The 24,838-nt window shown below is 28.9% G+C and overlaps 1 protein-coding gene across 4 annotated transcripts; it reads left to right on the top strand.

Annotated features, from left to right (window-relative positions):
- Positions 1 to 469: 469 nt before the first annotated feature.
- On the top strand, positions 470 to 23,110 carry LOC130893457 (chondroitin sulfate synthase 1). Of its 4 annotated transcripts, none has more exons than XM_057799618.1 (9): positions 470 to 689; positions 1,638 to 2,220; positions 2,278 to 2,504; positions 10,624 to 10,764; positions 18,032 to 18,212; positions 18,339 to 18,496; positions 18,694 to 18,895; positions 22,062 to 22,673; positions 22,733 to 23,110. In XM_057799618.1, exons 2-9 carry the CDS (start codon positions 1,731 to 1,733, stop codon positions 23,065 to 23,067), a joined length of 2,346 nt encoding a protein of 781 aa, XP_057655601.1. In that variant the 5' UTR covers positions 470 to 689; positions 1,638 to 1,730; the 3' UTR covers positions 23,068 to 23,110. The 4 variants fall into 4 exon arrangements, with proteins under 4 accessions (XP_057655601.1, XP_057655600.1, XP_057655598.1 ...); XM_057799617.1 differs by having other exon boundaries at positions 474 to 747; XM_057799615.1 differs by having other exon boundaries at positions 477 to 689; positions 2,278 to 2,522.
- The last annotated feature ends 1,728 nt before the right edge of the window (positions 23,111 to 24,838 follow it).

The following is a 24,838-nucleotide window of genomic DNA, read 5'->3' as shown; positions in this document are numbered from 1 at the left end:
AAAGATCTTGGATAAAAAATTGAATTAAACATACTATTAATCAGAAACGGGTTCAAAAAAACTTGCTATCTAATGCTATTAAGATATCTTTTCATCATTTTCTAGTTGAATAATCTACTTTTCTAAGATTTCAATATCACAAGATACCCCGAATGATTATTAGAAGAGTAATAATATTTCCAAAATATCAATTTCAGCCAATACGTAAACATCCGTTGACCAAATTTATTATCAACGTAATCCTACCGCAACAATGATTACCAGTAGCCATAATCATTTGTTATTAAATATTAATATAAATTATTGTCTGTTTTACGGAACGTTCGTTTTAAATAATGTCCATTTCGACCATTCTAACGTGATTGGGCGAGAATTAAATACCGTTAACTGTACTTAGAATGGTTCGTTCGGTTCTTATTCGGAGTTATTGGGCGTCTATCGAAAATAAGACCGGTACCGGTACCAGCACGAGTATTGGGATAGTCTATAGAGACGACGACGAACAACGAGAGATATCAGCAGTACAAATACACGAAATACAAAACTACATTCAGTCTAACGAAATCGAGATAACCAACAACAACTGCATTCGAGTCGTCGACGTGTTTGAATAATAATACACCGACATCGTAGTGTACTTGTGTGAATGTTTTGTGCTAAAAAATTGTCGTAAGGTCAAGGAATTTATCGTACGTTTTATATGTACTAGTAGTGTGTGTGTATTTATTTGTTTAGAATATTTATTTGGTTAGTGTCAATTTTAGTAATAGTATAATTATATATTAATCGTTTGAAAATTAGAAAAATTTTTATTTCGTGGTAAACGAAATTCATTTTGAAAATCACGTGTGTATTTCGAACGTGGTTCCGAAAGGCACATTGGGGGAATTTTACCTACTTTTCGTCGACAAATGCTAAAATCAGAAGGGATCATCCACTTGAAATACTTTTTTCGTGCTTCAACTTTACCCAAACAGGGTCGTACCGACCGTTTTTTCGCGGGCTTAAATATTTACCCTAAATACGAATAAATCCCGTCAAAAATAGTTATATAGATAAAAAAAATACAACGATACGAGTTTTTAGTTATAGTTTATACACTTTTCAATATATTAACAATAATTTAAAGACACTTGTATAAATGACGTTTTGTTTCACGTGATATACTGTATAATTGACATAATCTGTTACGATTGTCAATATCTTTATCAAATTATATTCAATAAAGTGCTCGAAACTTTCGATAATTGCTTCTGATAGGTGTAATTTATTTTGAGATAACATTCTTATATGGTATTTCGTGTCCGTGGCTCGTGTAGAAATAAATTAAAATTAAAAAAAAAAAACTCAAGGTGATTGGTCAAAAAGCTGAAACATAGAAAAATAAATTTTCGATGTTTTGAATATTGTGATAATAACGAAAAGAAATATACACTGCCCGTCAATAAATGAACTTTTTTAAATTAATTATTTTCGACGTAAAATAATATATCGGTATATACGGGGTGGAATGGAAATAAAAACTTAAAATACTGAACAATATTTATACGGAGTGTCTCATTTAAGATTGCTACAAATTTATTTATTTATTTTTTGTAACGTTTGATTATAACAAAATGATTATTTGTTTTTTATAGCCGATCTTCTTGACCTCGCGTAGATAAACGACGGATAAATATGTGCGAAAGTTGACACGAAAATGATTTTCTTGCATTCGATATCTACTGACGATGGCACGGAGAAGCCGCCTCCTCAAGATCACGCTAGGTATCCTAATAGGAATATCGGTGTCGTTATTGTTAAACGAAAAATGTACCGTAAGATCGAAAAAACGTCTCGCTCCTCACCGTCTAATCAACGAAGAAAATCGTCGAGCCTCGAATAAAAGTCTTCTGTTCGTGGGTATTATGACGGCGGCGAAATATCTGGATACGCGCGCGAAGGCGGTATACGACACGTGGGGTAGAGAAGTGCCGGGAAAAGTGATGTTTTTCAGTTCGGAAAATTCGTACAGCGAACACGTACCGTTGGTAGTTTTACGCGGGGTGGACGATAGTTATCCACCGCAAAAAAAATCGTTTCGTATGCTCAAATATATGTACGATAATTATATAGATAAATACGAGTGGTTTTTGAGGGCGGACGATGACGTGTACATCAGGACCGATCGTTTAGAAGAATTACTGAGGTCTGTAGATAGTAGAAAGGCTTGGTTTATAGGTAAGAACTTTTAAATAACCTTCGAAAGTATTATTCGGAATATATTTTTGGTTGTAGGCCAAACCGGTCGAGGTAATACCGAGGAAATAGGTTTGTTATCGCTCGACGACGACGAAAATTTCTGCATGGGCGGTCCGGGCGTTATACTATCCAGGGAAACGCTCAAAAGGATAGCGCCATCTGTGGAAGAATGTCTTAGCGAAGTTTATACGACACACGAGGATGTCGAATTGGGACGTTGCGTGAAAAAATTCGCTGGGATATCTTGTACGTGGTCCTATGAGGCGAGTGACGGTCGTATTGTAAGCTTTTAAATTTTCAAAAGCATTCTACAAAAGTTGATTTGAATATTCGATACTTTTTTTATTTAATTTCGATCAATTATTTCTTATATTATATGTCTAGATTCTTTCGCATTCGCACGGCCGCCATTTTGACGTTAATCAGCTGTTTTTTAAATTGCCTGATATCTATGTAAACTAGAAATCGTCCACTGTAAACTTTTAATTTGTTGTGGTTGTCTATTATTATCATTTGTTACCGGAAAATTCAAAAGAAAACTATTTTAAAGAATAGTTTGTTTGTTAGAATGAAAAAATGTCATAACATTAATTTTTAATAAACCAACACAGTTGATTAGTGCAATTCGTCCACGCCTTTGATTTTGACACGATTTGATTTGTTTATTTTACTATTATTAATATTGTTAAAATGAAAAGTGAAGATTACTAATTTGAAATATGTATTCCTGTAGAAAAGACAATCGTCAAAACATCAAATTTGTTATAGGAAAAATAAAAAGAAAACTATATAAAAGAATATAACGTTTTTATTTAATTGCGGAAGCAGAATAATATTTTTCTTTTCAATTCGTGAAAAAAAGTGCTATTTCATGCATAAACTATTATTGTAGAAAAAAAACGACAATTTTAAATCGAGCCAAATATAAATACGACGAAAAACTAACTTTTTACAAATGTCATGTTCCTTATGTCATCTGTCAAAATAACCTTGCGTTCATAGAAATCTGTTCACCGTATATTCTTTTAGATGGGTTTCTTTTGATTTTTCTTATAACAAATTTGATGTTTTCACGTTTATATTTTCTTTAGAAATACATATTTCACTTTTTATTTTAACAATAATAATAATAGTAAAATAAACAAATCGAATCACTGAAATCAGTTAGTGAGTTGTCATGTCAAAATCAAAGGGGTGTGGACGAATTGCACTAATCAACTGTGTTAGTTTATGACACTTTTTTTTTAAAGTTTTTTCACTATAACAAACAAACTGTTTAAGCGTTACGAACCGGCGTAGAAAAAATTTCATTTTCTTATAAATCTCATTGAATAGTTTATAATTTTGATTTGATTCATCCGTTATGTATTAATTAACCTTCAATTCAATGTTGTAGAATGCTTTAGATTTGTATTTGGTAACGGTGATTTATTTTTCGTAATATTTAATTTATTTTTAAATCCCAAATACACTTCTAATTTCGTCATGCATGTTTTTAATATTAAGAATAATTTCAAAAAAAAAAACAAAACGAAAATTTAATCGATTTTCGAATCGATTGTTCACTGAGACGGAACAAATTCAATGTTTTTATAGGTGGGTACGACGTATCTAGTAATTAAACTATCCACAAACGTTTTTCGCGCTTTCTTTTTGCTTTTTGAAAACTTATGGCACCCATTGAATAACGTAAAAGTTACGAGGATGATCCCAAAAGTACCTGGTACCTTTTAATGAGAATCCAAGGAAAGAAAATAATCCGATGGGGCTAAATCTGGCGAATAAACTTCGAGGACGTGCTTTGGATTCGATTTTACCAAAATCTGATGAATTAATTTTCGGTTTTTTACAGTTAAAAGTTTATTTATCGGGCCCAATAATAAAAATTTTCGTTACAAATGTTGTCGGTGTTGAACACGTAAAAAAAAAACAAGTGAAGATGTTGGATTAGTACATAGCACAGAAAAAAAAACTACACGCTATTAATCTTTAGTTTTTTCATCTCAGAATGACGTTTATTTTCGAATAAACTTTAATAACAATAACTAGGCATAAATACGCGAAGTTCTTTTGATAAATTGGAGTTTTTTTTTCGTAAACGATTGATCTTAGCCTCGAGGTTGATTACGCGTAAATTTAGCGCGCGATTCTCATTTTTTTTTTATTAAAAAAAACACAATTTAGATGAACTTTTATGAACTCGAGCAAAAATCGTTTCGTTACGGGGGTCTCGGTCTCGTCTAAACTTTGTATAACGAAAATTCGATTAAAACGCTTTCATTTATATTCATAATCACAAAAATAAAACAACGGTGAAAATAATTAACGTTTGTTTACTATTCTATCAATAATTATAAATAATTTATTCGATTATAACTTGTTTTTGATTATGCGGAGTTCTACGGAACGCGCGAGGTTACCAAACAAATTTGTTCATTCAAATATACGAAAATTTAATTGATAAAAACAATATACCGAAACAATTCTTTACGATCTTGCACATATCTGCGGAAAAACTAGATCTGGATCTGTGTAAACATCACAAAACGTCCGTACGTCAATCTCTGGAGTTCCTCTGGAGTCTTTCACACTTCTTCGAGAGAATCGGCAACAAAAACCTGCTAGGTCTACCTCAAATTGTGAATAAATCACATAATCTTAGATTCCTAATTGGTTTAAATGTTGGTAGATCCAGGGAGATGTGGATGGAAAGCCTTGTTCTGAGATATCAGTTTAACGAAACGACTTTTTGACGCCGTATGGTAGAATAACGAAGAAATATCTTTGATTTTTTCAAAACCTGGAAGCCAGATGTCCTTTGAGAAACCGTCTTGAATCCTTCGATGTCGTTAGACACAGGTTGTGAGGTTTGCCCAGGTGTTTGGTCCTTCTCCAAGCCCCAGCGACACTCCAGATCATCCGTGGTGCCATATCCGGTTAGAAGTCTGTTCTCTACTCTAATTTCGAGTCTATTTGGCTGGACCAGTTGTTTGGTGTGAAACACGCGAGGTTTTTCAATGTATGTTTCGTACCAGGCGTCTCTGTCCATCTCTGTCGAGTTTACTTTGCAAGAAAACTGTCGAAAGACGTGATGACAAAAATTTTGACCATACCAACAATGATTTCTGAGCCCATAGGTCCTTCTCCAAGCCCCAGCGACACTCCAGATCATCCGTGGTGCCATATCCGGTTAGAAGTCTGTTCTCTACTCTAATTTCGAGTCTATTTGGCTGGACCAGTTGTTTGGTGTGAAACACGAGAGGTTTTTCAATGTATGTTTCGTACCAGGCGTCTCTATCCATCTCTGTCGAGTTCACTTTGCAAGAAAACTGTCGAAAGACGTGATGACAAAAATTTTGACCATACCAACAATGATTTCTGAGCCCATAGGTCCTTCTCCAAGCCCCAGCGACACTCCAGATCATCCAAATGAGATTACAACTCAGGAAATATTGAAAGAAATCATCAAAAACGAACTGGATGGACGTCTTTTGAAAGTGCGCGACTTAGAAGACAAGATGGTTGCCGCGTTTGCTCGAAATGGAACTAAAACAGCGACTTGAAGATGTTTTGACGATGTTTTTCGATGAATACCAAAGTAGGCAAATACTTTGGATCGTTTTAGCGAAAAAATCATGTAAAAACTACCACATTTGGTAGTTATTTCACCAGCTCACAAATCCGTTATTTCAATGACCAAAATTATCGAATTACAAATTAGAATTGTTAACTTATACACCAGATTTAGTCCGCTCGGATTATCTTCTAATGAAAAAAACGGCAGATTTGTTAATAATGAAGATGTAAAATATCGAATTTATTGAATTGATTTTTCGGACGAGGTACTTTTGGAACCACCCTCGTAATCGTCTTAAAATATTAAATTATTTAAATCATCGCCGGTATTAAAAAAATTCAAGATTATTCATAAAATAACCTTGGGCGTTAAATAAATTTCAAAATAACAATTTGAAGATATTAAATTTTATCTAACGTAACCGGGTAATTAAACACGAAGGTATTACATTACTGATGAACGCACCTGTAAATTTGAAATATCGTCGAAACTCGATTGCAGTCGATGCAAAAATATAATATTTTTAATTAACGATAAATACGTAACTGAACTTCTTCTTTCTTGCTTTATAATATATAATATCGTTCAAAAGAGTCACCAAACTTGAGCGAACAGACGTGCGCTTGATTAGTAAAACTACAGGACCGTACTTAGGAATTATCATTTTCTTTATTTATTTAAATCCAAATTAAGTTTTAAAAATAGAACGTACTGTTTTTTTCTTTTGAATGATTGATTTTTAAATTAGACGCTGTATCGAATAGAGTTTGAATAATCATTGATTTACAACAATTTTAAATATAGATCGTTAACTGTTTATTACTAATTGTCGTAAAAACCAACGATCGAATTGTTTATTTATTCTGAAACGTTTAACCTAGTTCGCTGGCTTACGTTAAATTCCAATTTCCAAACTTGCATCTGAAAAAAATTTAATAAAAAAAAAAACAGCGTCTGCTAAATTATTTATAAATACATCAGCGATTACCGTTGCTGTATACTTGAACGTATCAACGTAAAAAATTTAACTAGAATCGATATATTTTGATGTTTTCATAAAAGTGTGTCTACACTGGACGGTTTTTTTACCGTCCTACACGAGGTTTTTTCGAATTTAACAACAAAATTAGGGTCTATTGAATTAAAATCGCTTTTTCTATCTTCAATATGGTAATTTTGGGTTTTTTTTGATATTTTCATAAAAGTGTGTCTACACTGGACGGTTTTTTTACCGTCCTACACGAGGTTTTTTCGAATTTAACAATAAAATTAGGGTCTATTGAATTAAAATCGCTTTTTCTATCTTCGATATGGTATTTTCGAGTTTTTTTGATATTTTCATAAAAGTGTGTCTACACTGGACGGTTTTTTTACCGTCCTACACGAGGTTTTTTCGAATTTAACAATAAAATTAGGGTCTATTGAATTAAAATCGCTTTTTCTATCTTCGATATGGTATTTTCGAGTTTTTTTGATATTTTCATAAAAGTGTGTCTACACTGGACGGTTTTTTTACCGTCCTACACGAGGTTTTTTCGAATTTAACAATAAAATTAGGGTCTATTGAATTAAAATCGCTTTTTCTATCTTCGATATGGTATTTTCGAGTTTTTTTGATATTTTCATAAAAGTGTGTCTACACTGGACGGTTTTTTTACCGTCCTACACGAGGTTTTTTCGAATTTAACAATAAAATTAGGGTCTATTGAATTAAAATCGCTTTTTCTATCTTCGATATGGTATTTTCGAGTTTTTTTGATATTTTCATAAAAGTGTGTCTACACTGGACGGTTTTTTTACCGTCCTACACGAGGTTTTTTCGAATTTAACAATAAAATTAGGGTCTATTGAATTAAAATCGCTTTTTCTATCTTCGATATGGTATTTTCGAGTTTTTTTGATATTTTCATAAAAGTGTGTCTACACTGGACGGTTTTTTTACCGTCCTACACGAGGTTTTTTAGAATTTAACAATAAAATTAGGGTCTATTGAATTAAAATCGCTTTTTCTTTGAGGATTCGGTCTTTTTGTCGTTACAGTTCATTCTGTAGTAAAAATTCCCGTCTAGTGTAAACAGTGTGTTCAGTATGAATTATCATCAACGATTCAAAAACTAGAAGTATGATTTTGAAAGCCACAACTTTGAGAATATAATGAAAAAGAAAAAAGCGAGACGCTACTGAGTGTTACTATAAACATTCCGAAGATTTATTTGGATTGAAATAATTAAAAAAAAAAATAGATAAACATCCTTTTTGCGCTCTGCTATTTTTCTCTGAATAATGAACAAGGAAAAAAAATATACACGTCTAAGTTTCGGACGTGATTTATCAGCTGCAGGCCACTCGTTTTGATTCCGGACTCAAGTGATTATGTCATTGTTACATATCGACGGAAAAAATTTGATTTATCACGTGTAAACACGCCCAAACACTGCTCAGAATCGTCAACGCTTCGTTTTTTATTGATTGTGAGTAACTAACAATAATTTTGAAAAAAAAAAGCTTTCTTATGCGTAATTATGAACACACTATATTCTAATGTCTTTGCAACCTCAATTATTTCGATTTACAATAAGATATAACCGATTTGTGGACTTTTTTTATGTTTTCTGAAGTAACCAGAACCTTCGAAATCATGGGTGTATGTAGGACTACGTATGGCTGCCATTTTCTTCTAACTAATCAAAATGTCATGAAATTTGACATATAGTATTTTAAAAGTTGGTACTTCGTAAACGTCATATGGATTTGACAATGGCAGGCGACATCTTTGTATAAATCATACGATTTATTAAGTGTTGTTATATGTATTATGTAAATTTACGTATTTATATTGATTTTTAAATGTTTAATTTTGGTTGTAGATAAATATATTTTCGAGTTTCTTCGTACGCATCTGTCAAAATTTATCTATCGTTTTCTAGCTACTTTTTGACTTTTACAGCTAAATTTTGAGTTTTTCCAACTATTTTTTGAAATTTCTAGATAATTTCTTAGTTTTTTTAGCTACATTTTGTGATTTTCTTTCTATTTTTCGAGTTTTCTTGCTTCTTTTTGACTTTTACAGCTAATTTTCGAGTTTTTCTAACTACTTTTTGAGTTTTATTAGCTAAATTTTGAAATTCCTAAATAATTTCTTGGTTTTTTCAGCTAAATTTTGAGATTTTCTATCTATTTTTCGAATTTTCTTGCTACTTTTTGACTTTTACAGCTAATTTTCGAGTTTTTCTAACTACTTTTTGAGTTTTATTAGCTAAATTTTGAAATTCCTAAATAATTTCTTGGTTTTTTCAGCTAAATTTTGAGATTTTCTATCTATTTTTCGAATTTTCTTGCTACTTTTTGACTTTTACAGCTAATTTTCGAGTTTTTCTAACTACTTTTTGAGTTTTATTAGCTAAATTTTGAAATTCCTAAATAATTTCTTGGTTTTTTCAGCTAAATTTTGAGATTTTCTATCTATTTTTCGAATTTTCTTGCTACTTTTGGACTTTTACAGCTAATTTTCGAGTTTTTCTAACTACTTTTTGAGCTTTATTAGTTAAATTTTGAAATTCCTAAATAATTTCTTGGTTTTTTCAGCTAAATTTTGAGATTTTCTATCTATTTTTCGAATTTTCTTGCTACTTTTTGACTTTTACAGCTAATTTTCGAGTTTTTCTAACTACTTTTTGAGCTTTATTAGCTAAATTTTGAAATTCCTAAATAATTTCTTGGTTTTTTCAGCTAAATTTTGAGATTTTCTATCTATTTTTCGAGTTTTCTGCTACTTTTTGACTTTTACAGCTAATTTTCGAGTTTTTCTGACTACTTTTTGAGTTTTATTAGCTAAATTTTGAAATTCCTAAATAATTTCTTGGTTTTTTCAGCTAAATTTTGAGATTTTCTATCTATTTTTCGAGTTTTCTGCTACTTTTTGACTTTTACAGCTAATTTTCGAGTTTTTCTGACTACTTTTTGAGTTTTATTAGCTAAATTTTGAAATTCCTAAATAATTTCTTGGTTTTTTCAGCTAAATTTTGAGATTTTCTATCTATTTTTCGAATTTTCTTGCTACTTTTTGATTTTTACAGTTAATTTTCGAGTTTTTCTAACTACTTTTTGAGTTTTATTAGCTAAATTTTGAAATTCCTAAATAATTTCTTAGTTTTTTTAGCTAAATCTTGAGATTTCTGGCTACTTTTTTACTTTTACAGCTAATTATGTAAATTTACGTATTTATATTGGTTTTTAAATGTTTAATTTTGATTGTAGATAAATATATTATCGAGATTCTTCGTACGCATCTGTCCAAATTCATTTATCGTATAGACAATTTTTACGTATTCAATTGCAATAAAGTCGCGGTTATAATATTGAATGCAATTATCTAAAATTATCATTGGCACTAATTCAATTCAAATTGTCATCCCAACAAGAGTCCCTTTAAAATATTTCCCATTGTGTAATTGAATCAAATAATGCAAATAACTATCAGTCCCCTCGTCTTATTTTATTACAATTATATACGAGGTCTGGTTATTAAATAACGAGTCACGCAAAATATTTTGGTCAGAGTCAAATGTGTTATACCTCGTGTAAAATGTTTCTAATCGTTTTTGTATCGGTGGTTACAACCTCGACAATCGTCCAGATGTTTAATCGACGATCCATCAGCCTTTTTTAACAAATTATAGCGTTCGGTCCAATTTTTTTTTCAAATTTAACGAGAAATTTGAGATATCCGACGTCTAGGACGCCCTCTAGGCGCGCAATCTCGTAATTCAACAGCCGGAATAGATTTTTTTTTTATTTATTTGTAGATGCAAGTTATACTTTATCATAACCAAAGCGGCGAGGCGGCGTTTACGGGGGATCTGAAACAAAAAGAAGTCCATAGAGCTATAACTTTACATCCGATAAAACAACCCCGGTATATGTACCGATTACATAATTATGTAAAGGTAAGTAACGGATTTATGTAAAAGGGTGTTTTATTTCATTTATTTCGAAAAAAATATTCATTAAAATGGTATTTATTGATCTAAATTGTCGAAGGGTAAATATTTTCCAAAAAAAAACTGCTCAGAAATCGATGTCTGTTTACAACTTTTTTCTTAGTGTAAACTAAATTAAAAATATATAAAGTGTTCACTAGAAAAGTATGCCGAAATTTATTATCTACCACCCAGTGAGAAACTAAATTCGGACGTTTGTTTAACATTAAAACTTTTAGGTAAATATTTACGAACGTTTGATGTACCGATCTTTCACTTCGCAGTCTACTAAAAATCGTTTTTTCGATTTATACAATTGCCGAACGGTTAATTAAATTATGTCTACGCTATTCCCGGGCGTGACAAAAAAAATTTCATTGGTTACAACACCGTAATCTATGGCGGACATGTTTACGTGGCTGTAGCATAACGCCGACTGACACCTGAATCTCGACAATGGCGGAAAACTAATTACTTCTTATATAATATTGAAGACGAAGATTTCCGGCACTTGAAATCATCGCTCGCGGCTTTAATTTCCAAAAAAAAAAACTATTTTATATTGATATTTATAAATTGGTACATTAATAAAATAATCGTATTTTCGATTTTCACCTATTTCCATGAACCTGCGTAGAATTTAATGAAACTTCGTAGGGATGTAGGGAATACCTTAAAAAAGTTGAATTTACCCTGCGCCTAAGTGTGATTTTGTTCTAGGGGTGAGTTCCACCCCAATTAGGGGGTGAAAATTTTTATGTTGAAAATAGATAGAGGACTAAATTTTAAGTAAAAAATGTACTTAGAATTTTTTTGAAAAAATCATTAGTTTTTTAGTTATGCGCGATTGAAAAAAACCGCGTTTTTAATCGATTTTTTTACGAATAACTCGAATACTTTTGATTTTTTGAAAAAAAGTGCGGGAAACAAAAACGAAGTATATAACAAAACGAAGAGATTGGTTTTTTTAAAATTTGCTTTAGGCGTAATACAAACCGAGTTATGATTTATTGAAATTTGAATATTTTTATCGAACGGAAATTTTTTAAAATTCAACATCGAGTAACGAAAAAACGGTCAACTTTTCGAAGTAATTGTATATAATCTTTTTCAAAGTACTTTTGAAAAGCTTCAAAATGAGAGATACTAGAACTTTCTAGCATAAAAAATAAGAAAGTTATAGCCGAAATAAAATCGATTTATATTTTTATTTGTAAAAAATAACCTCAATTCCACCCTTAGCAACAGTACCCAAATTAAAATAAAATTAAAATCCAGTAATTTTTCAATATATTTACGTACTAATAATAATGTCTGGAATTTTGAACGATTTATGATGCATAATTACGTAAAAAATTATGTTTAAAGTCGAAAAATCATTTTCGAAATTTTTAAAAATTTCTTTTTATCGAAATTTCTAAAAAACTATAGGATATACATAAAAATTGATTAGGAACAAAAAGTTAGTTCGTTTTTTAACAAACATTTTTCTTTTTTTATATTTCTTGTAACTGTTAAAATAACCTTACAAATCGTAACCTAACGTATGACATACCATTTTCGAATTATTTTTTTTTGTAATTTTATATTAACCGGGGGTGGTTTATAAGGGATGAAATACATCAAACAGTGTCGAAACATTATAGATACAATATTAAAAAATGTTGATTCGAGCTTTAAAAGTATTTTTTTACTCGTTAAATGTTTTTATTAATAATTTTATTTATTTTTTGTTATAAATGGTAGTTTTCACCCCCTAAGCGTAACAAATACTTATCGATATAGGGTAGGGTTGATTTTTATATAGCGTATAATGTCTTCTATTGCAGGATATCTAATAAATGAATTGAATAAATAAGATAATGAGACAACTGCGTGTAATTTTTATCTAAATTGAAATTTTTATTTTTTTTTTTTTTCATAACGACTCGGTGGTTTCAAAGATCAAGGCTCAAATTTATTAAGTAGGTAAATATACAGATGCATTTTTTCTTCAAGGATATTTCAATTTTTGTTTCGCTTACGTGTGAATTAACATAAAAAGATATTAAATTCGAGGAGGACGCAGCGCGATCGAAGGAAAATTAAAAAGAAATTGCGTCAATATTGATAATAAATTACTTAGTGAAAAACACGTCGACAATAACACAGGCGATGAAATTAACAATAAAATTTAATAGGAATTATCGATTTGCAATATAAAAACATTACGTAAAACATAAACAATTAATGTAAATACCGACAAAATTGAATTTTTTTACCGATTAATGGTGAAAAACCAACAAAAAAATAAACTGAAGAAAAGAAATCAGCGTTAAATGTATTTTTGTGCTAAATAGTCCGGGGAAATTGGACTTTGGAATGGAAAAAATGAAATGATGAAAAGGGTTGAGCAGCGGGGCTTCTTAAAGGGTAAAAATAGTTGAAGATCATAAAAAAATTCAACTTTTAAATAGAGAAAAGTACGAAAAGAGTTAATATGATCTATCCCGTTGAATTTTGCTTTTATTCGATGGTGGTGAAACTCGATCTTCCCACTCATTAAGTAAACTATACGGCAATTCACGCACAGACACACTTTTGTGTTTTGTCAGCTAATTTTTGAGTTTTTCCATCTAGTTTTTGAAATTTCTAGCTAATTTTGGAGTTTTTGACATTTTCTATCTACTTTTTGAGTTTTTACAGTTAATTTTCGAGTTTTTCTAACTATTTTTTTAGTTTTTCTAGCTAACTTTTGAGATTTTCCAGCTAGTTTTTAATTTTTTCTAACTGCTTTTTGAGTTTTTCCAGCTATTTTTTGAAATTTTCTAGCTAATTTCCTAGTTTTTAGCATTTTCTATCTATTTTTTGAGTTTTCTACATATTTTTTTAGTTTTTACGGCTGATTTTCGAGTTTTTCTAAATACTTTTTGAGTTTATTAGCTAAATTTTGAAATTTCTTTATAATTTCTAAGTTTTTTAGCTAACTTTTGAGATCTTCTATCAATTTTTTGAGTTTTCTAGCTAATTTTGGAGTTTATCTAACTACTATTTGAGTTTTTTCAGCTAAATTTTGAGTTTCTCCAACTAGTTTTTGAAATTTCTAGATAATTTCTTAGTTTTGGACATTTTCTATCTACTTTTTGAGTTTTTACAGTTAATTTTCGAGTTTTTCTAACTATTTTTTTAGTTTTTCTAGCTAACTTTTGAGATTTTCCAGCTAGTTTTTAATTTTTTCTAACTGCTTTTTGAGTTTTTCCAGCTATTTTTTGAAATTTTCTAGCTAATTTCCTAGTTTTTAGCATTTTCTATCTATTTTTTGAGTTTTCTACATATTTTTTTAGTTTTTACGGCTGATTTTCGAGTTTTTCTAAATACTTTTTGAGTTTATTAGCTAAATTTTGAAATTTCTTTATAATTTCTAAGTTTTTTAGCTAACTTTTGAGATCTTCTATCAATTTTTTGAGTTTTCTAGCTAATTTTGGAGTTTATCTAACTACTATTTGAGTTTTTTCAGCTAAATTTTGAGTTTCTCCAACTAGTTTTTGAAATTTCTAGATAATTTCTTAGTTTTGGACATTTTCTATCTACTTTTTGAGTTTTTACAGTTAATTTTCGAGTTTTTCTAACTATTTTTTTAGTTTTTCTAGGAAATTTTTGAAATTTCTAGATTATTTTTTAGTTTTTCTAGCTAACTTTTGAGATTTTCCAGCTAGTTTTTAATTTTTTCTAACTGCTTTTTGAGTTTTTCCAGCTATTTTTTGAAATTTTCTAGCTAATTTCCTAGTTTTTAGCATTTTCTATCTATTTTTTGAGTTTTCTACATATTTTTTTAGTTTTTACGGCTGATTTTCGAGTTTTTCTAAATACTTTTTGAGTTTATTAGCTAAATTTTGAAATTTCTTTATAATTTCTAAGTTTTTTAGCTAACTTTTGAGATCTTCTATCAATTTTTTGAGTTTTCTAGCTAATTTTGGAGTTTATCTAACTACTATTTGAATTTTTTCAGCTAAATTTTGAGTTTCTCCAACTAGTTTTTGAAATTTCTAGATAATTTCTTAGTTTTGGATATTTTATATCTAAATTTTGAGTTTTCTGGCTGTTTTTTGAGTTTTTAGAGCTAGTTTTTGAGTTTTTCCAACTGCTTTTTGAGTTTTGTTTAGCTAATTTTTGAGTTTTTCCAGCTAGTTTTTGAAATTTCTAGCTAATTTCGTAGTTTTTGACATTTTCTATCTACTTTTTGAGTTTTTACAGTTAATTTTCGAGTTTTTCTAACTATTTTTTCTAGGAAATTTTTGAAATTTCTAGATTATTTTTTAGTTTTTCTAGCTAACTTTTGAGATTTTCTATCTTTTTTGAGTTTTGTCAGCTAATTTTTCAGTTTTTCCAGCTAATTTTTCAGTTTTTCTAACTGCTTTTTGAGTTTTTCCAGCTAGCTTTTGAAATTTCTACCTAATTTCCTAGTTTTCAGCATTTTCTATCTATTTTTTGAGTTTTCTAGCTACTTTTAGACTTTTACAGCTAATTTTCGAGTTTTTCTAACCACTTTTTGAGTTTTATTAACTAAATTTTGAAATTTCTTTATAATTTCTTAGTTTTTTTAGCTAATTTCTGAGATCTATCAATTTTTTGAGTTTTTACAGCTAATTTTTGAGTTTTTCCAACTACTATTTGAGTTTTTTCAGCTAAATTTTGAGTTTCTCCAACTAGTTTCTGAAATTTCTAGATAATTTCTTAGTTTTGGACATTTTATATCTAAATTTTGAGTTTTCTGGCTATTTATTGAGTTTTGTCGGCTAATTTTCGAGTTTTTCCAGCTAATTTTTGAGTTTTTCTAACTGCTTTTTGAGTTTTTCCAGCTAGTTTTTGAAATTTCTACCTACCTAATTTCCTAGTTTTCAGCATTTTCTATCTATTTTTTGAGTTTTCTAGCTACTTTTTGACTTTTACAGCTAATTTTCGAGTTTTTCTAAATACTTTTTGAGTTTTATTAGCTAAATTTTGGAATTTCTATATAATTTCTTCGTTTTTTTGGCTAATTTTTGAGATCTATCAATTTTTTGAGTTTTTACAGTTAATTTTTGAGTTTTTCCAACTACTATTTGAGTTTTTTCAGCTAAATTTTGAGTTTCTCCAACTAGTTTTTGAAATTTCTAGATAATTTCTTAGTTTTGGATATTTTATATCTAAATTTTGAGTTTTCTGGCTGTTTTTTGAGTTTTGTCAGCTAATTTTCGAGTTTTTCCGGTTAGTTTTTGAAATTTCTAGCTAATTTCCTAGTTTTCAGCATTTTCTATCTATTTTTTGAGTTTTCTAGCTACTTTTTGACTTTTACAGCTAATTTTCGAGTTTTTCTAAATACTTTTTGATTTTTATTAGCTAAATTTTGGAATTTCTATATAATTTCTTCGTTTTTTTGGCTAATTTTTGAGATCTATCAATTTTTTGAGTTTTTACAGTTAATTTTTGAGTTTTTCCAACTACTATTTGAGTTTTTTCAGCTAAATTTTGAGTTTCTCCAACTAGTTTTTGAAATTTCTAGATAATTTCTTAGTTTTGGATATTTTATATCTAAATTTTGAGTTTTCTGGCTGTTTTTTGAGTTTTTAGAGCTAGTTTTTGAGTTTTTCCAACTACTATTTGAGTTTTTTCAGCTAAATTTTGAGTTTCTCCAACTAGTTTTTGAAATTTCTAGATAATTTCTTAGTTTTGGACATTTTCTATCTACTTTTTGAGTTTTTACAGTTAATTTTCGAGTTTTTTGAACTATTTTTTTAGTTTTTCTAGGAAATTTTTGAAATTTCTAGATTATTGTTTAGTTTTTCTAGCTAACTTTTGAGATTTTCTATCTTTTTTGAGTTTTGTCGGCTAATTTTCGAGTTTTTCCAACTAATTTTTGAGTTTTTCCAACTGCTTTTTGAGTTTTTCCAGCTAGTTTTTAAAATTTCTACCTACCTAATTTCCTAGTTTTCAGCATTTTCTATCTATTTTTTGAGTTTTTTAGCTACTTTTTGACTTTTACAGCTAATTTTCGAGTTTTTCTAAATACTTTTTGAGTTTTATTAGCTAAATTTTGGAATTTCTATATAATTTCTTCGTTTTTTTGGCTAATTTTTGAGATCTATCAATTTTTTGAGTTTTTACAGTTAATTTTTGAGTTTTTCCAACTACTATTTGAGTTTTTTCAGCTAAATTTTGAGTTTCTCCAACTAGTTTCTGAAATTTCTAGATAATTTCTTAGTTTTGGACATTTTATATCTAAATTTTGAGTTTTCTGGCTATTTTTTGAGTTTTGTCAGCTAATTTTCGAGTTTTTCCGGTTAGTTTTTGAAATTTCTAGCTAATTTCCTAGTTTTCAGCATTTTCTATCTATTTTTTGAGTTTTCTAGCTACTTTTTGACTTTTACAGCTAATTTTCGAGTTTTTCTAAATACTTTTTGATTTTTATTAGCTAAATTTTGAAATTTCAATATAATTTCTTAGTTCTTTCTAGCTAACTTTTGAGATTTTCTATCCGTTTTTTGAGCTTTCTAACTACGTTTTGAATTTTTTTAACTATTTTCTTAGTTTTTCTAGTTATATCTTGAGTTTTTGCAGCTAGTTTGTGATATTTTTAGCTAATTTCTTAGTTTTTCTACCTAAATATTTATGTTTTCTAGCTACTTTTTGAGTTTTTATAACTAATTTTAGAATTTTTTTAGTTTTTCTAGGAAATTTTTGAAATTTCTAGATAATTTCTTAATTTTTACGGCAAACTTTTGAGATTTTCTATCTAATTTTTGACTTTTCCAGCTACTTTTCGAGTTTTTCCGTATAATTTTTGAGTTTTTACAGTTAACTTTTGAGATATTCCACGTTTCGAATCGGAAATTTTCAATCTTCATACAATTTTTACTTGAAAAACATATTTATTAATCTCATTTATCTCGATTTACCGTTTCGTCATCCATCAGTATCGAAAATTTTTAACTAAAATAATATTTTTTAAAAATGTAGAAAATGTCAAAAAATCTTCGCGACTCATCCAAATAAATCGAAACCGGAAACAAATGGAAACATATTACGTCACACGAATTTCAACCCCCCACCGCCGTCCTTGTCACGTTTTTATAATCCCATCTCCTTCCTAACGTGACGTCACACTATAACGTGCGACGTAATTTATGTGTATGAAGTCGAGAGGTAAATTTACAAAATGGCGATTACCTGTTTTTTTACAAATTAGTTTTTATCGAATGTTTATTTTCATTATTAGGGATTGAAAATACAAAAATACCAACAAGAAAGTATTTCGTTGCATCGAGACATAGCGGCATCGATGCGGGAGTTGGGTTATCGCGCGGAACGCGTAAATTCCGCCGAACTAGCTCCGAACTTACCGCTGTTTACCGATAAAAAAGGATCCGGCGGATACCTCGGCGATACCGGCATATTGGGTACGTACAAAAACGACAAAATTCATACAATTTCAATTGTTTACAACCCGGCGAAACGGAAATTTTATAAATATACGGGACAAACGAATAGATCTTTTCGAAATAGATTTGTATGATTTCTTTTAGGTATACCGGCCGGTTTAAACAGATACACCCCCAAAAGTTTAGACGATATTTTAGAATGGGAATTAATTTCGAAAACTTTATATACTCACCGAGATTCGAATCCTCGAAAAAGGATCGGATCCTCCTTAAAAGAAGGTTTAAATGATGTCGTTAGAGAGGTAAATCTCCCGTTTTACGCCTCCTCCATTTTGTAATATTATTTCCTCACCCTCGTAATCGACAACGTTTCGTCCAACTTATAACGTCCCTTACGTTTCCTTACTTATTTTTTCGTATAACACTCCGTATCGAATAACATTTTTTTCGTCCCTCGTAGTAGTAGTTATTTTCTTTTTCCGATCAAAATATGTTGTAGATAATGGAACTGATAAATTCGTATTCGAAACAAAGGGGTAGAGTGATTGATTTCAAAGAAATTTTATACGGTTATTGGAGATTGGATCCCGTTTTTGGTGTAGATTTAATTTTGGATTTGTTATTGGTATATAGGAAATATAGAGGCCATAAAATGACGGTCGAAGTGCGACGCCACGCTTACGTTCAATTAACTTTTTCAGGTAGGTATTTATCCGCACCCCGTACGTGTGTTTCGCGCGTTTCATCTTTTTTTTTTTTTATTTATTTATTTATTTAATCACAAAACTGACGGAATTAATTTGTACACGCCGCGTATATATCTTAATTACGTAAAATGTTTTTATTATTCATTAAAACTTATCACTGAACTATTAACTAATATTTAATACACTAATTTATTTAAATATGCCGATTGGTTTCACTATGACATTAAATTTAGTTTTCCTTACTACGTTCTGAGATTTTTCTAGTTAATTTTTGAGTTTTCTAACTACTTTTTGAATTTTTTAGCTAATTTTTGAGATTTTCCAGCTAGTTTTGCAGTTTTTGTAGCTAGTTTTAGAAATTTCTAGCTAATTTTTTAGTTTTTCTAGCTACATTTTCAGTTTTTCCAGCTAGCTTTTGAAATTTTTAGCTAATTCCTCGGTTTTCCTAGCTAACTTTTCAGATTTTCTATTATAATTTTTGATTTACTATCTAATTTTTAAATTTTTCCAGCTAATTTTTGAAATTTCTATTTAATTTCTCGGTTTTCCTAACTAACTTTTCAGATTTTCTATTGAATTTTTTAGTTTTGTAATTTTATAGCTGCTTTTCGAGTTTTTCTGTCTAATTCTGTGGTTTTATAGCTACTTTTTGAGTTTTTATGGCTAAGTTTTCAGATTTTCTATCTAATTTTCAAGTTTTTCTAACAATTTTTAGTTTTTCTATTTAATATTTAAGTTCTTACAGCTAATTTTCAAGTTTTCCTAACTATTTTTAGTTTTTCTAGCTAATTTTTGAATTTTCTAGCAAATTTTTGAGTTTTTTTATAGCCAATTTTTCATTTTTTTAGTTAATTTTTTAATTTTTACAGCTAATTTTTGAGTTTTCTAGCTACTTTTTGAGTTTTTTTAAAACCAATTTTTCATTTTTCTAGTTAATTTTTGAGTTTTTACAGCTAATTTTCAAGTTTTTCTAACTATTTTTAGTTTTTCTAGCTAATTTTTGAATTTTCTAGCAAATTTTTGAGTTTTTTTATAGCAAATTTTTCATTTTTTTAGTTAATTTTTTAATTTTTACAGCTAATTTTTGAGTTTTCTAGCTACTTTTTGAGTTTTTTTAAAACCAATTTTTCATTTCTCTAGTTAATTTTTGAGTTTTTACAGCTAATTTTCAAGTTTTTCTAACTATTTTTAGTTTTTCTAGCTAATTTTTGAATTTTCTAGCAAATTTTTGAGTTTTTTTATAGCAAATTTTTCATTTTTTTAGTTAATTTTTTAATTTTTACAGCTAATTTTTGAGTTTTCTAGCTACTTTTTGAGTTTTTTTAAAACCAATTTTTCATTTTTCTAGTTAATTTTTGAGTTTTTACAGCTAATTTTCAAGTTTTTCTAACTATTTTTAGTTTTTCTAGCTAATTTTTGAATTTTCTAGCAAATTTTTGAGTTTTTTTATAGCAAATTTTTCATTTTTTTAGTTAATTTTTTAATTTTTACAGCTAATTTTTGAGTTTTCTAGCTACTTTTTGAGTTTTTTTAAAACCAATTTTTCATTTTTCTAGTTAATTTTTGAGTTTTTACAGCTAATTTTCAAGTTTTTCTAACTATTTTTAGTTTTTCTAGCTAATTTTTGAATTTTCTAGCAAATTTTTGAGTTTTTTTATAGCAAATTTTTCATTTTTTTAGTTAATTTTTTAATTTTTACAGCTAATTTTTGAGTTTTCTAGCTACTTTTTGAGTTTTTTTAAAACCAATTTTTCATTTCTCTAGTTAATTTTTGAGTTTTTACAGCTAATTTTTAAGTTTTTCTAACTATTTTTAGTTTTTCTAGCTAATTTTTGAATTTTCTAGCAAATTTTTGAGTTTTTTTATAGCCAATTTTTCATTTTTTTAGTTAATTTTTTAATTTTTACAGCTAATTTTCAAGTTTTTCTAACTATTTTTAGTTTTTATAGCTATTTTTTTGAATTTTCTAACTAATTTTTGAGATTTTTTATAGCCAATTTTTCATTTTTCTAGCTAATTTTTGGGTTTTTTTATAGCCAATTTTTCATTTTTTTTTAGTTAATTGTTAAATTTTTACAGCTAATTTTTGAGTTTTTCCAGCTAGTTTTTGAAATTTCTATATAATTTCTCAGTTTCTTTGGGCAACTTTACATATAATTTTTGAGATTTTATTATTTTTTGAGTTTTTCTAGCTAAGTTTTCAAGTTTTATGTCTAATTTTTGAGTTTTCTAGTTACTTTTTGAGATTGTATAGCTAATTTTTGAGACTTTATAGATAATTTTTGAGTTTTTCCATCTTAATTTTCGAGTTTTGCGGTCAGATTTTAAAATTTTTGACGAATTGTCCAATTTTTTAGCTAAGTTTTATAGTTTTTACAGCTAATTTTTGATTTTTCAGCTAATTTTTGATTTTTTAGCTAATTGCGAAAGTTTCTAGTCAATTTCTCAATTTTTCTAGCTAACTTTTCAGAATTTCTAGCAAATTTTTTATTTTTATAGCTAGTTTTTGAATGTTTCTAACTAATTTTTTAGTTTTTATAGCTAACTTTTGAGTTTTTCAGTCAGTTTTTGGAATTTTTAGCTGATTTTTTAATTTTTCCAGCTAATTTTCAGAGTTTTTGCAGATAGTTTTCGATTTTCCAGCAAATTTCTAAGATTTCTAACCAATTTTTCAGTTTTTCTAGCTAATATTCGAGTTTTATAGCTAATTTCCAAATTTTTCTACATAGTTTTTGAATAATTCCAACATAATTTTTAAGATTTTCTACCAAATTTTTGAGTTTTTTAAGTTTATTTATTTTTAAGATTTTCCAACCAATATTTAGATTTTTCTTAATTTATGTAACTACATTGACTTATCGGCTACTAAAGATTCGTTTTGTATACATTATTATTCATGCTAGAATCCCCGATTTCACGAAAATCTCTAATTTGTCACGAAAAAACAAAAAACCCTTCTTAGATATTGTCTCTATATAAAATAAAAACAATTACAACATAATGTAAACAGATCACAAAAAACGCAGAATCCGGCGCATCCGCCAAACTATCTAACAGGACCGGTTTCACTATATTTATTAGCGAAAAAGTTTTTAATAATACATTTTGTCGTTTTTTAGCCCTCGTATATTATTATCGCGGTTTTATTTTCATTTTTTAGGTACGTTCGTTCGTGAAATAGATCAAGAACGATCCGATCAGGAATTAATCGAATTAGATTCGTTGCCGGTCCATAAAAAAATCGTAAATCAAATATTTTCGAAAATCAACGAAAAACTACAACCCCTAATAAATTATTACGCACCCGACGAACGTTACATTAATTTCGTATTGCCGTTAAGCGGCCGTCACACGATATTCGAACGATTTCTCGATTCGTACGAACGAATTTGCTTAAAAAACCAACAATCCACCAATTTATATGTGGCACTTTACCGAAACGAACAAACCCCACGAGACTACCGAAGAAGTCTACAATTAATCAACGATTTAAAACAAAAATATCCCTATAGAATAATAAAAATATTAAGTTCCGAAGACGAGGATTTTTCGAGAGGTAGGGCGTTGCAATTGGGCGTAAACGAACTACGAGACGACGATTTGATGTTATTCATCGATGTTGATATGGCATTCGACGAAGACAGTCTCGAACGAATACGGAAAAACCCCGTTCGAAATTCCAAAGTATATTTCCCGATTGTTTATAGTTTGTACGATCCCCATTTACTCGACGAATATTATAACGAATCGATGTGGACGTGCCCCAAAAATAGTGAGTTTTATATCGTCGAAAATTTTCTTTCAACAAAAAATGTCTTTAATGTCTTTCAGGTCCGATTGATGATGAGCACGGTTTTTGGCGACCGTTCGGTTTTGGAATCGTCGCTATATACAAAAGCGATTATATAAAATTGGGGGGCTTCGATTTGAGTATATCGGGATGGGGGAGCGAAGACGTCGATTTTTACGATAAAGCCGTCAAATCCGATTTGAAAATAGTCAGAAGTGTCGATCCGGGTTTGGTTCATATATTTCATTCGGTTAAATGCGACGAAAAATTAAATATTAATCAAAAAATTATGTGTCTCGGTACTAAGGCTAGCACCTTGGGCTCGGTGCGACAATTACAACATTTTTTTATCAAATACAAAGATTTGTTTAGGTAACATACGGTACAACTTAGTATCGAAATAAAAATGTTTCGTTTAATTTAATTTTTTTTTTAAATCGGTTGGTAACTTATCTTAATACCCTCGTATATCGATGCTCGATAGGGAAAATACTCGGTCTTGCCATAATATTGATTTTAACTAATTATCAAATTTATTTTTAAAAAAACTTTTATTTAAAATGAAATTTCAATTTTAATTTTTCTTTATACTTGATTTGATTGTATCCAAAATTTCAGTTTCACTTGTCGATTATTTATTTTTTTTTTTTTTTTTCGAAAAAGTCCCAACAATAACCAAAATAACAAAAAATGTTTCGTAACCTCAAATACCTCTGATGTTTAAATAAAATGGAATAACCATTTTCGTGTCCTTCTTTTTGTACTCACCTCGTATACTGCATCTACCGGAATTTAAAGTTATATTAAAACGAAATAAAAATAAAAACAAAACGGATTCAATATTTGTCTGTGATTTTATTTCTAACGCATTTAACTAGTAGTTCTTGCAGGAAAATGTGATTTGTTTTTAATTAATAAGGATATTACGAAATAAAAAATCACGACATTTGCCATATATACTCATAATTTACATAATTTGAAAATAAAGTTCCTTTTTATAATGCCAGCTTTAGCCATTTTTTTTTTATGTATTTTAATTATATGAAATCAATGTCATAATATGCAACGGTGAATTATTTGTAACAATCAACTGTAACAAAGCTTTATTTTAATAAATTTTTGTAAATTTATCTGTAGTTTTTCTTTCCATGCAGTTATAATAAATAATTAAATAATTTAACTTTTGGTGGAATGAAATGGTCCACTACCGACTAATACAGGACGGAACTATAAAAAAAAGGTAACTGTAATTAGAAATAATGCAAACTACTTTATCGACATCGTATCTATTCTGCCATCTAGCGACGAGTAGCAATATATGATAATTTAGTGAAACTAGTTTACTTCTTTTTTAATAAGAAAAATATCGATATCCAGATAGATAACTACAATGTTATTGTTCTAACCAGATTATGATAAATTTCATAACTTGAACTTAAAAATATATCACTTGTGATTAATTTAGTATTGTTTATAACAGACAACAATAATCATTAATCGAAAGAAAATGTCTACCAACATTAAATTCGCCAACTTAATAATACTATATACTAGCAGATTCATCTAGGGATTTGAATTTGAATCACAAGAATGATTTAGCCTTGTGTTGTCAGTGAGAAAGGTGTATGAAATAAATGATTCGTGGTTTAATCATTAAATTTTCGTTTACACAGTCCTTAACAAAAATTGAGTCTCGTTTAACAAAATCTCAGTTTTTTTTTAGATTGAACATTGTAAAGTGACAGTCTGTGACATCTATGAATCAATAGACAAACTGTTACCGAAAGAATTATCTTCCTATAAAAATTACATGATCGTGCCGGAGATTTGATTTTTCGTTACAAAATTCATTGAATAATTAATTAATCAAAAATACATTAAAATTGTTTGAAAAGTACTAGTTTCGCCATCTATCAATCAATAGCTCAAGTAAACACCGAAGAAAATTTAGTTCTCTGGTTTTACCGTCGAATTTATAGTTTACTGTTCTAATCGTACTAGCTCCATCTTTAAATCGAAGCTTGAACTAATAATTTATTAGTTTTCAAATACTGACTAATGGCGCGAAATTTAAATGTATTAGTTATCGCATTCAATTTTGGTTCCTAATACCTTCATATTTTTAAGGTATACGATTTTTTTTTTAT

This window comes from Diorhabda carinulata, chromosome 4, assembly GCF_026250575.1.
Source record: "Diorhabda carinulata isolate Delta chromosome 4, icDioCari1.1, whole genome shotgun sequence".
NCBI classification, from domain to species: Eukaryota; Metazoa; Arthropoda; class Insecta; order Coleoptera; family Chrysomelidae; genus Diorhabda; species Diorhabda carinulata.
The sequence above is the reverse complement of the archived record's forward strand: the minus strand, read 5'-3'. Positions and strand labels throughout refer to the sequence as shown.

What these genes read in the sequence shown, in the direction of transcription:
- LOC130893457 (XM_057799615.1), top strand. Translation starts at nt 1,731, where the DNA reads ATGGCACGGAGAAGCCGCCTCCTCAAGATCACGCTAGGTATCCTAATA. An exon ending in TAGAAAGGCTTGGTTTATAG is followed by an intron (nt 2,221 to 2,277) that starts GTAAGAACTTTT and finishes TTTTGGTTGTAG; the next exon opens with GCCAAACCGGTCGAGGTAAT. An exon ending in TAAATGATGTCGTTAGAGAG is followed by an intron (nt 18,497 to 18,693) that starts GTAAATCTCCCG and finishes AATATGTTGTAG; the next exon opens with ATAATGGAACTGATAAATTC.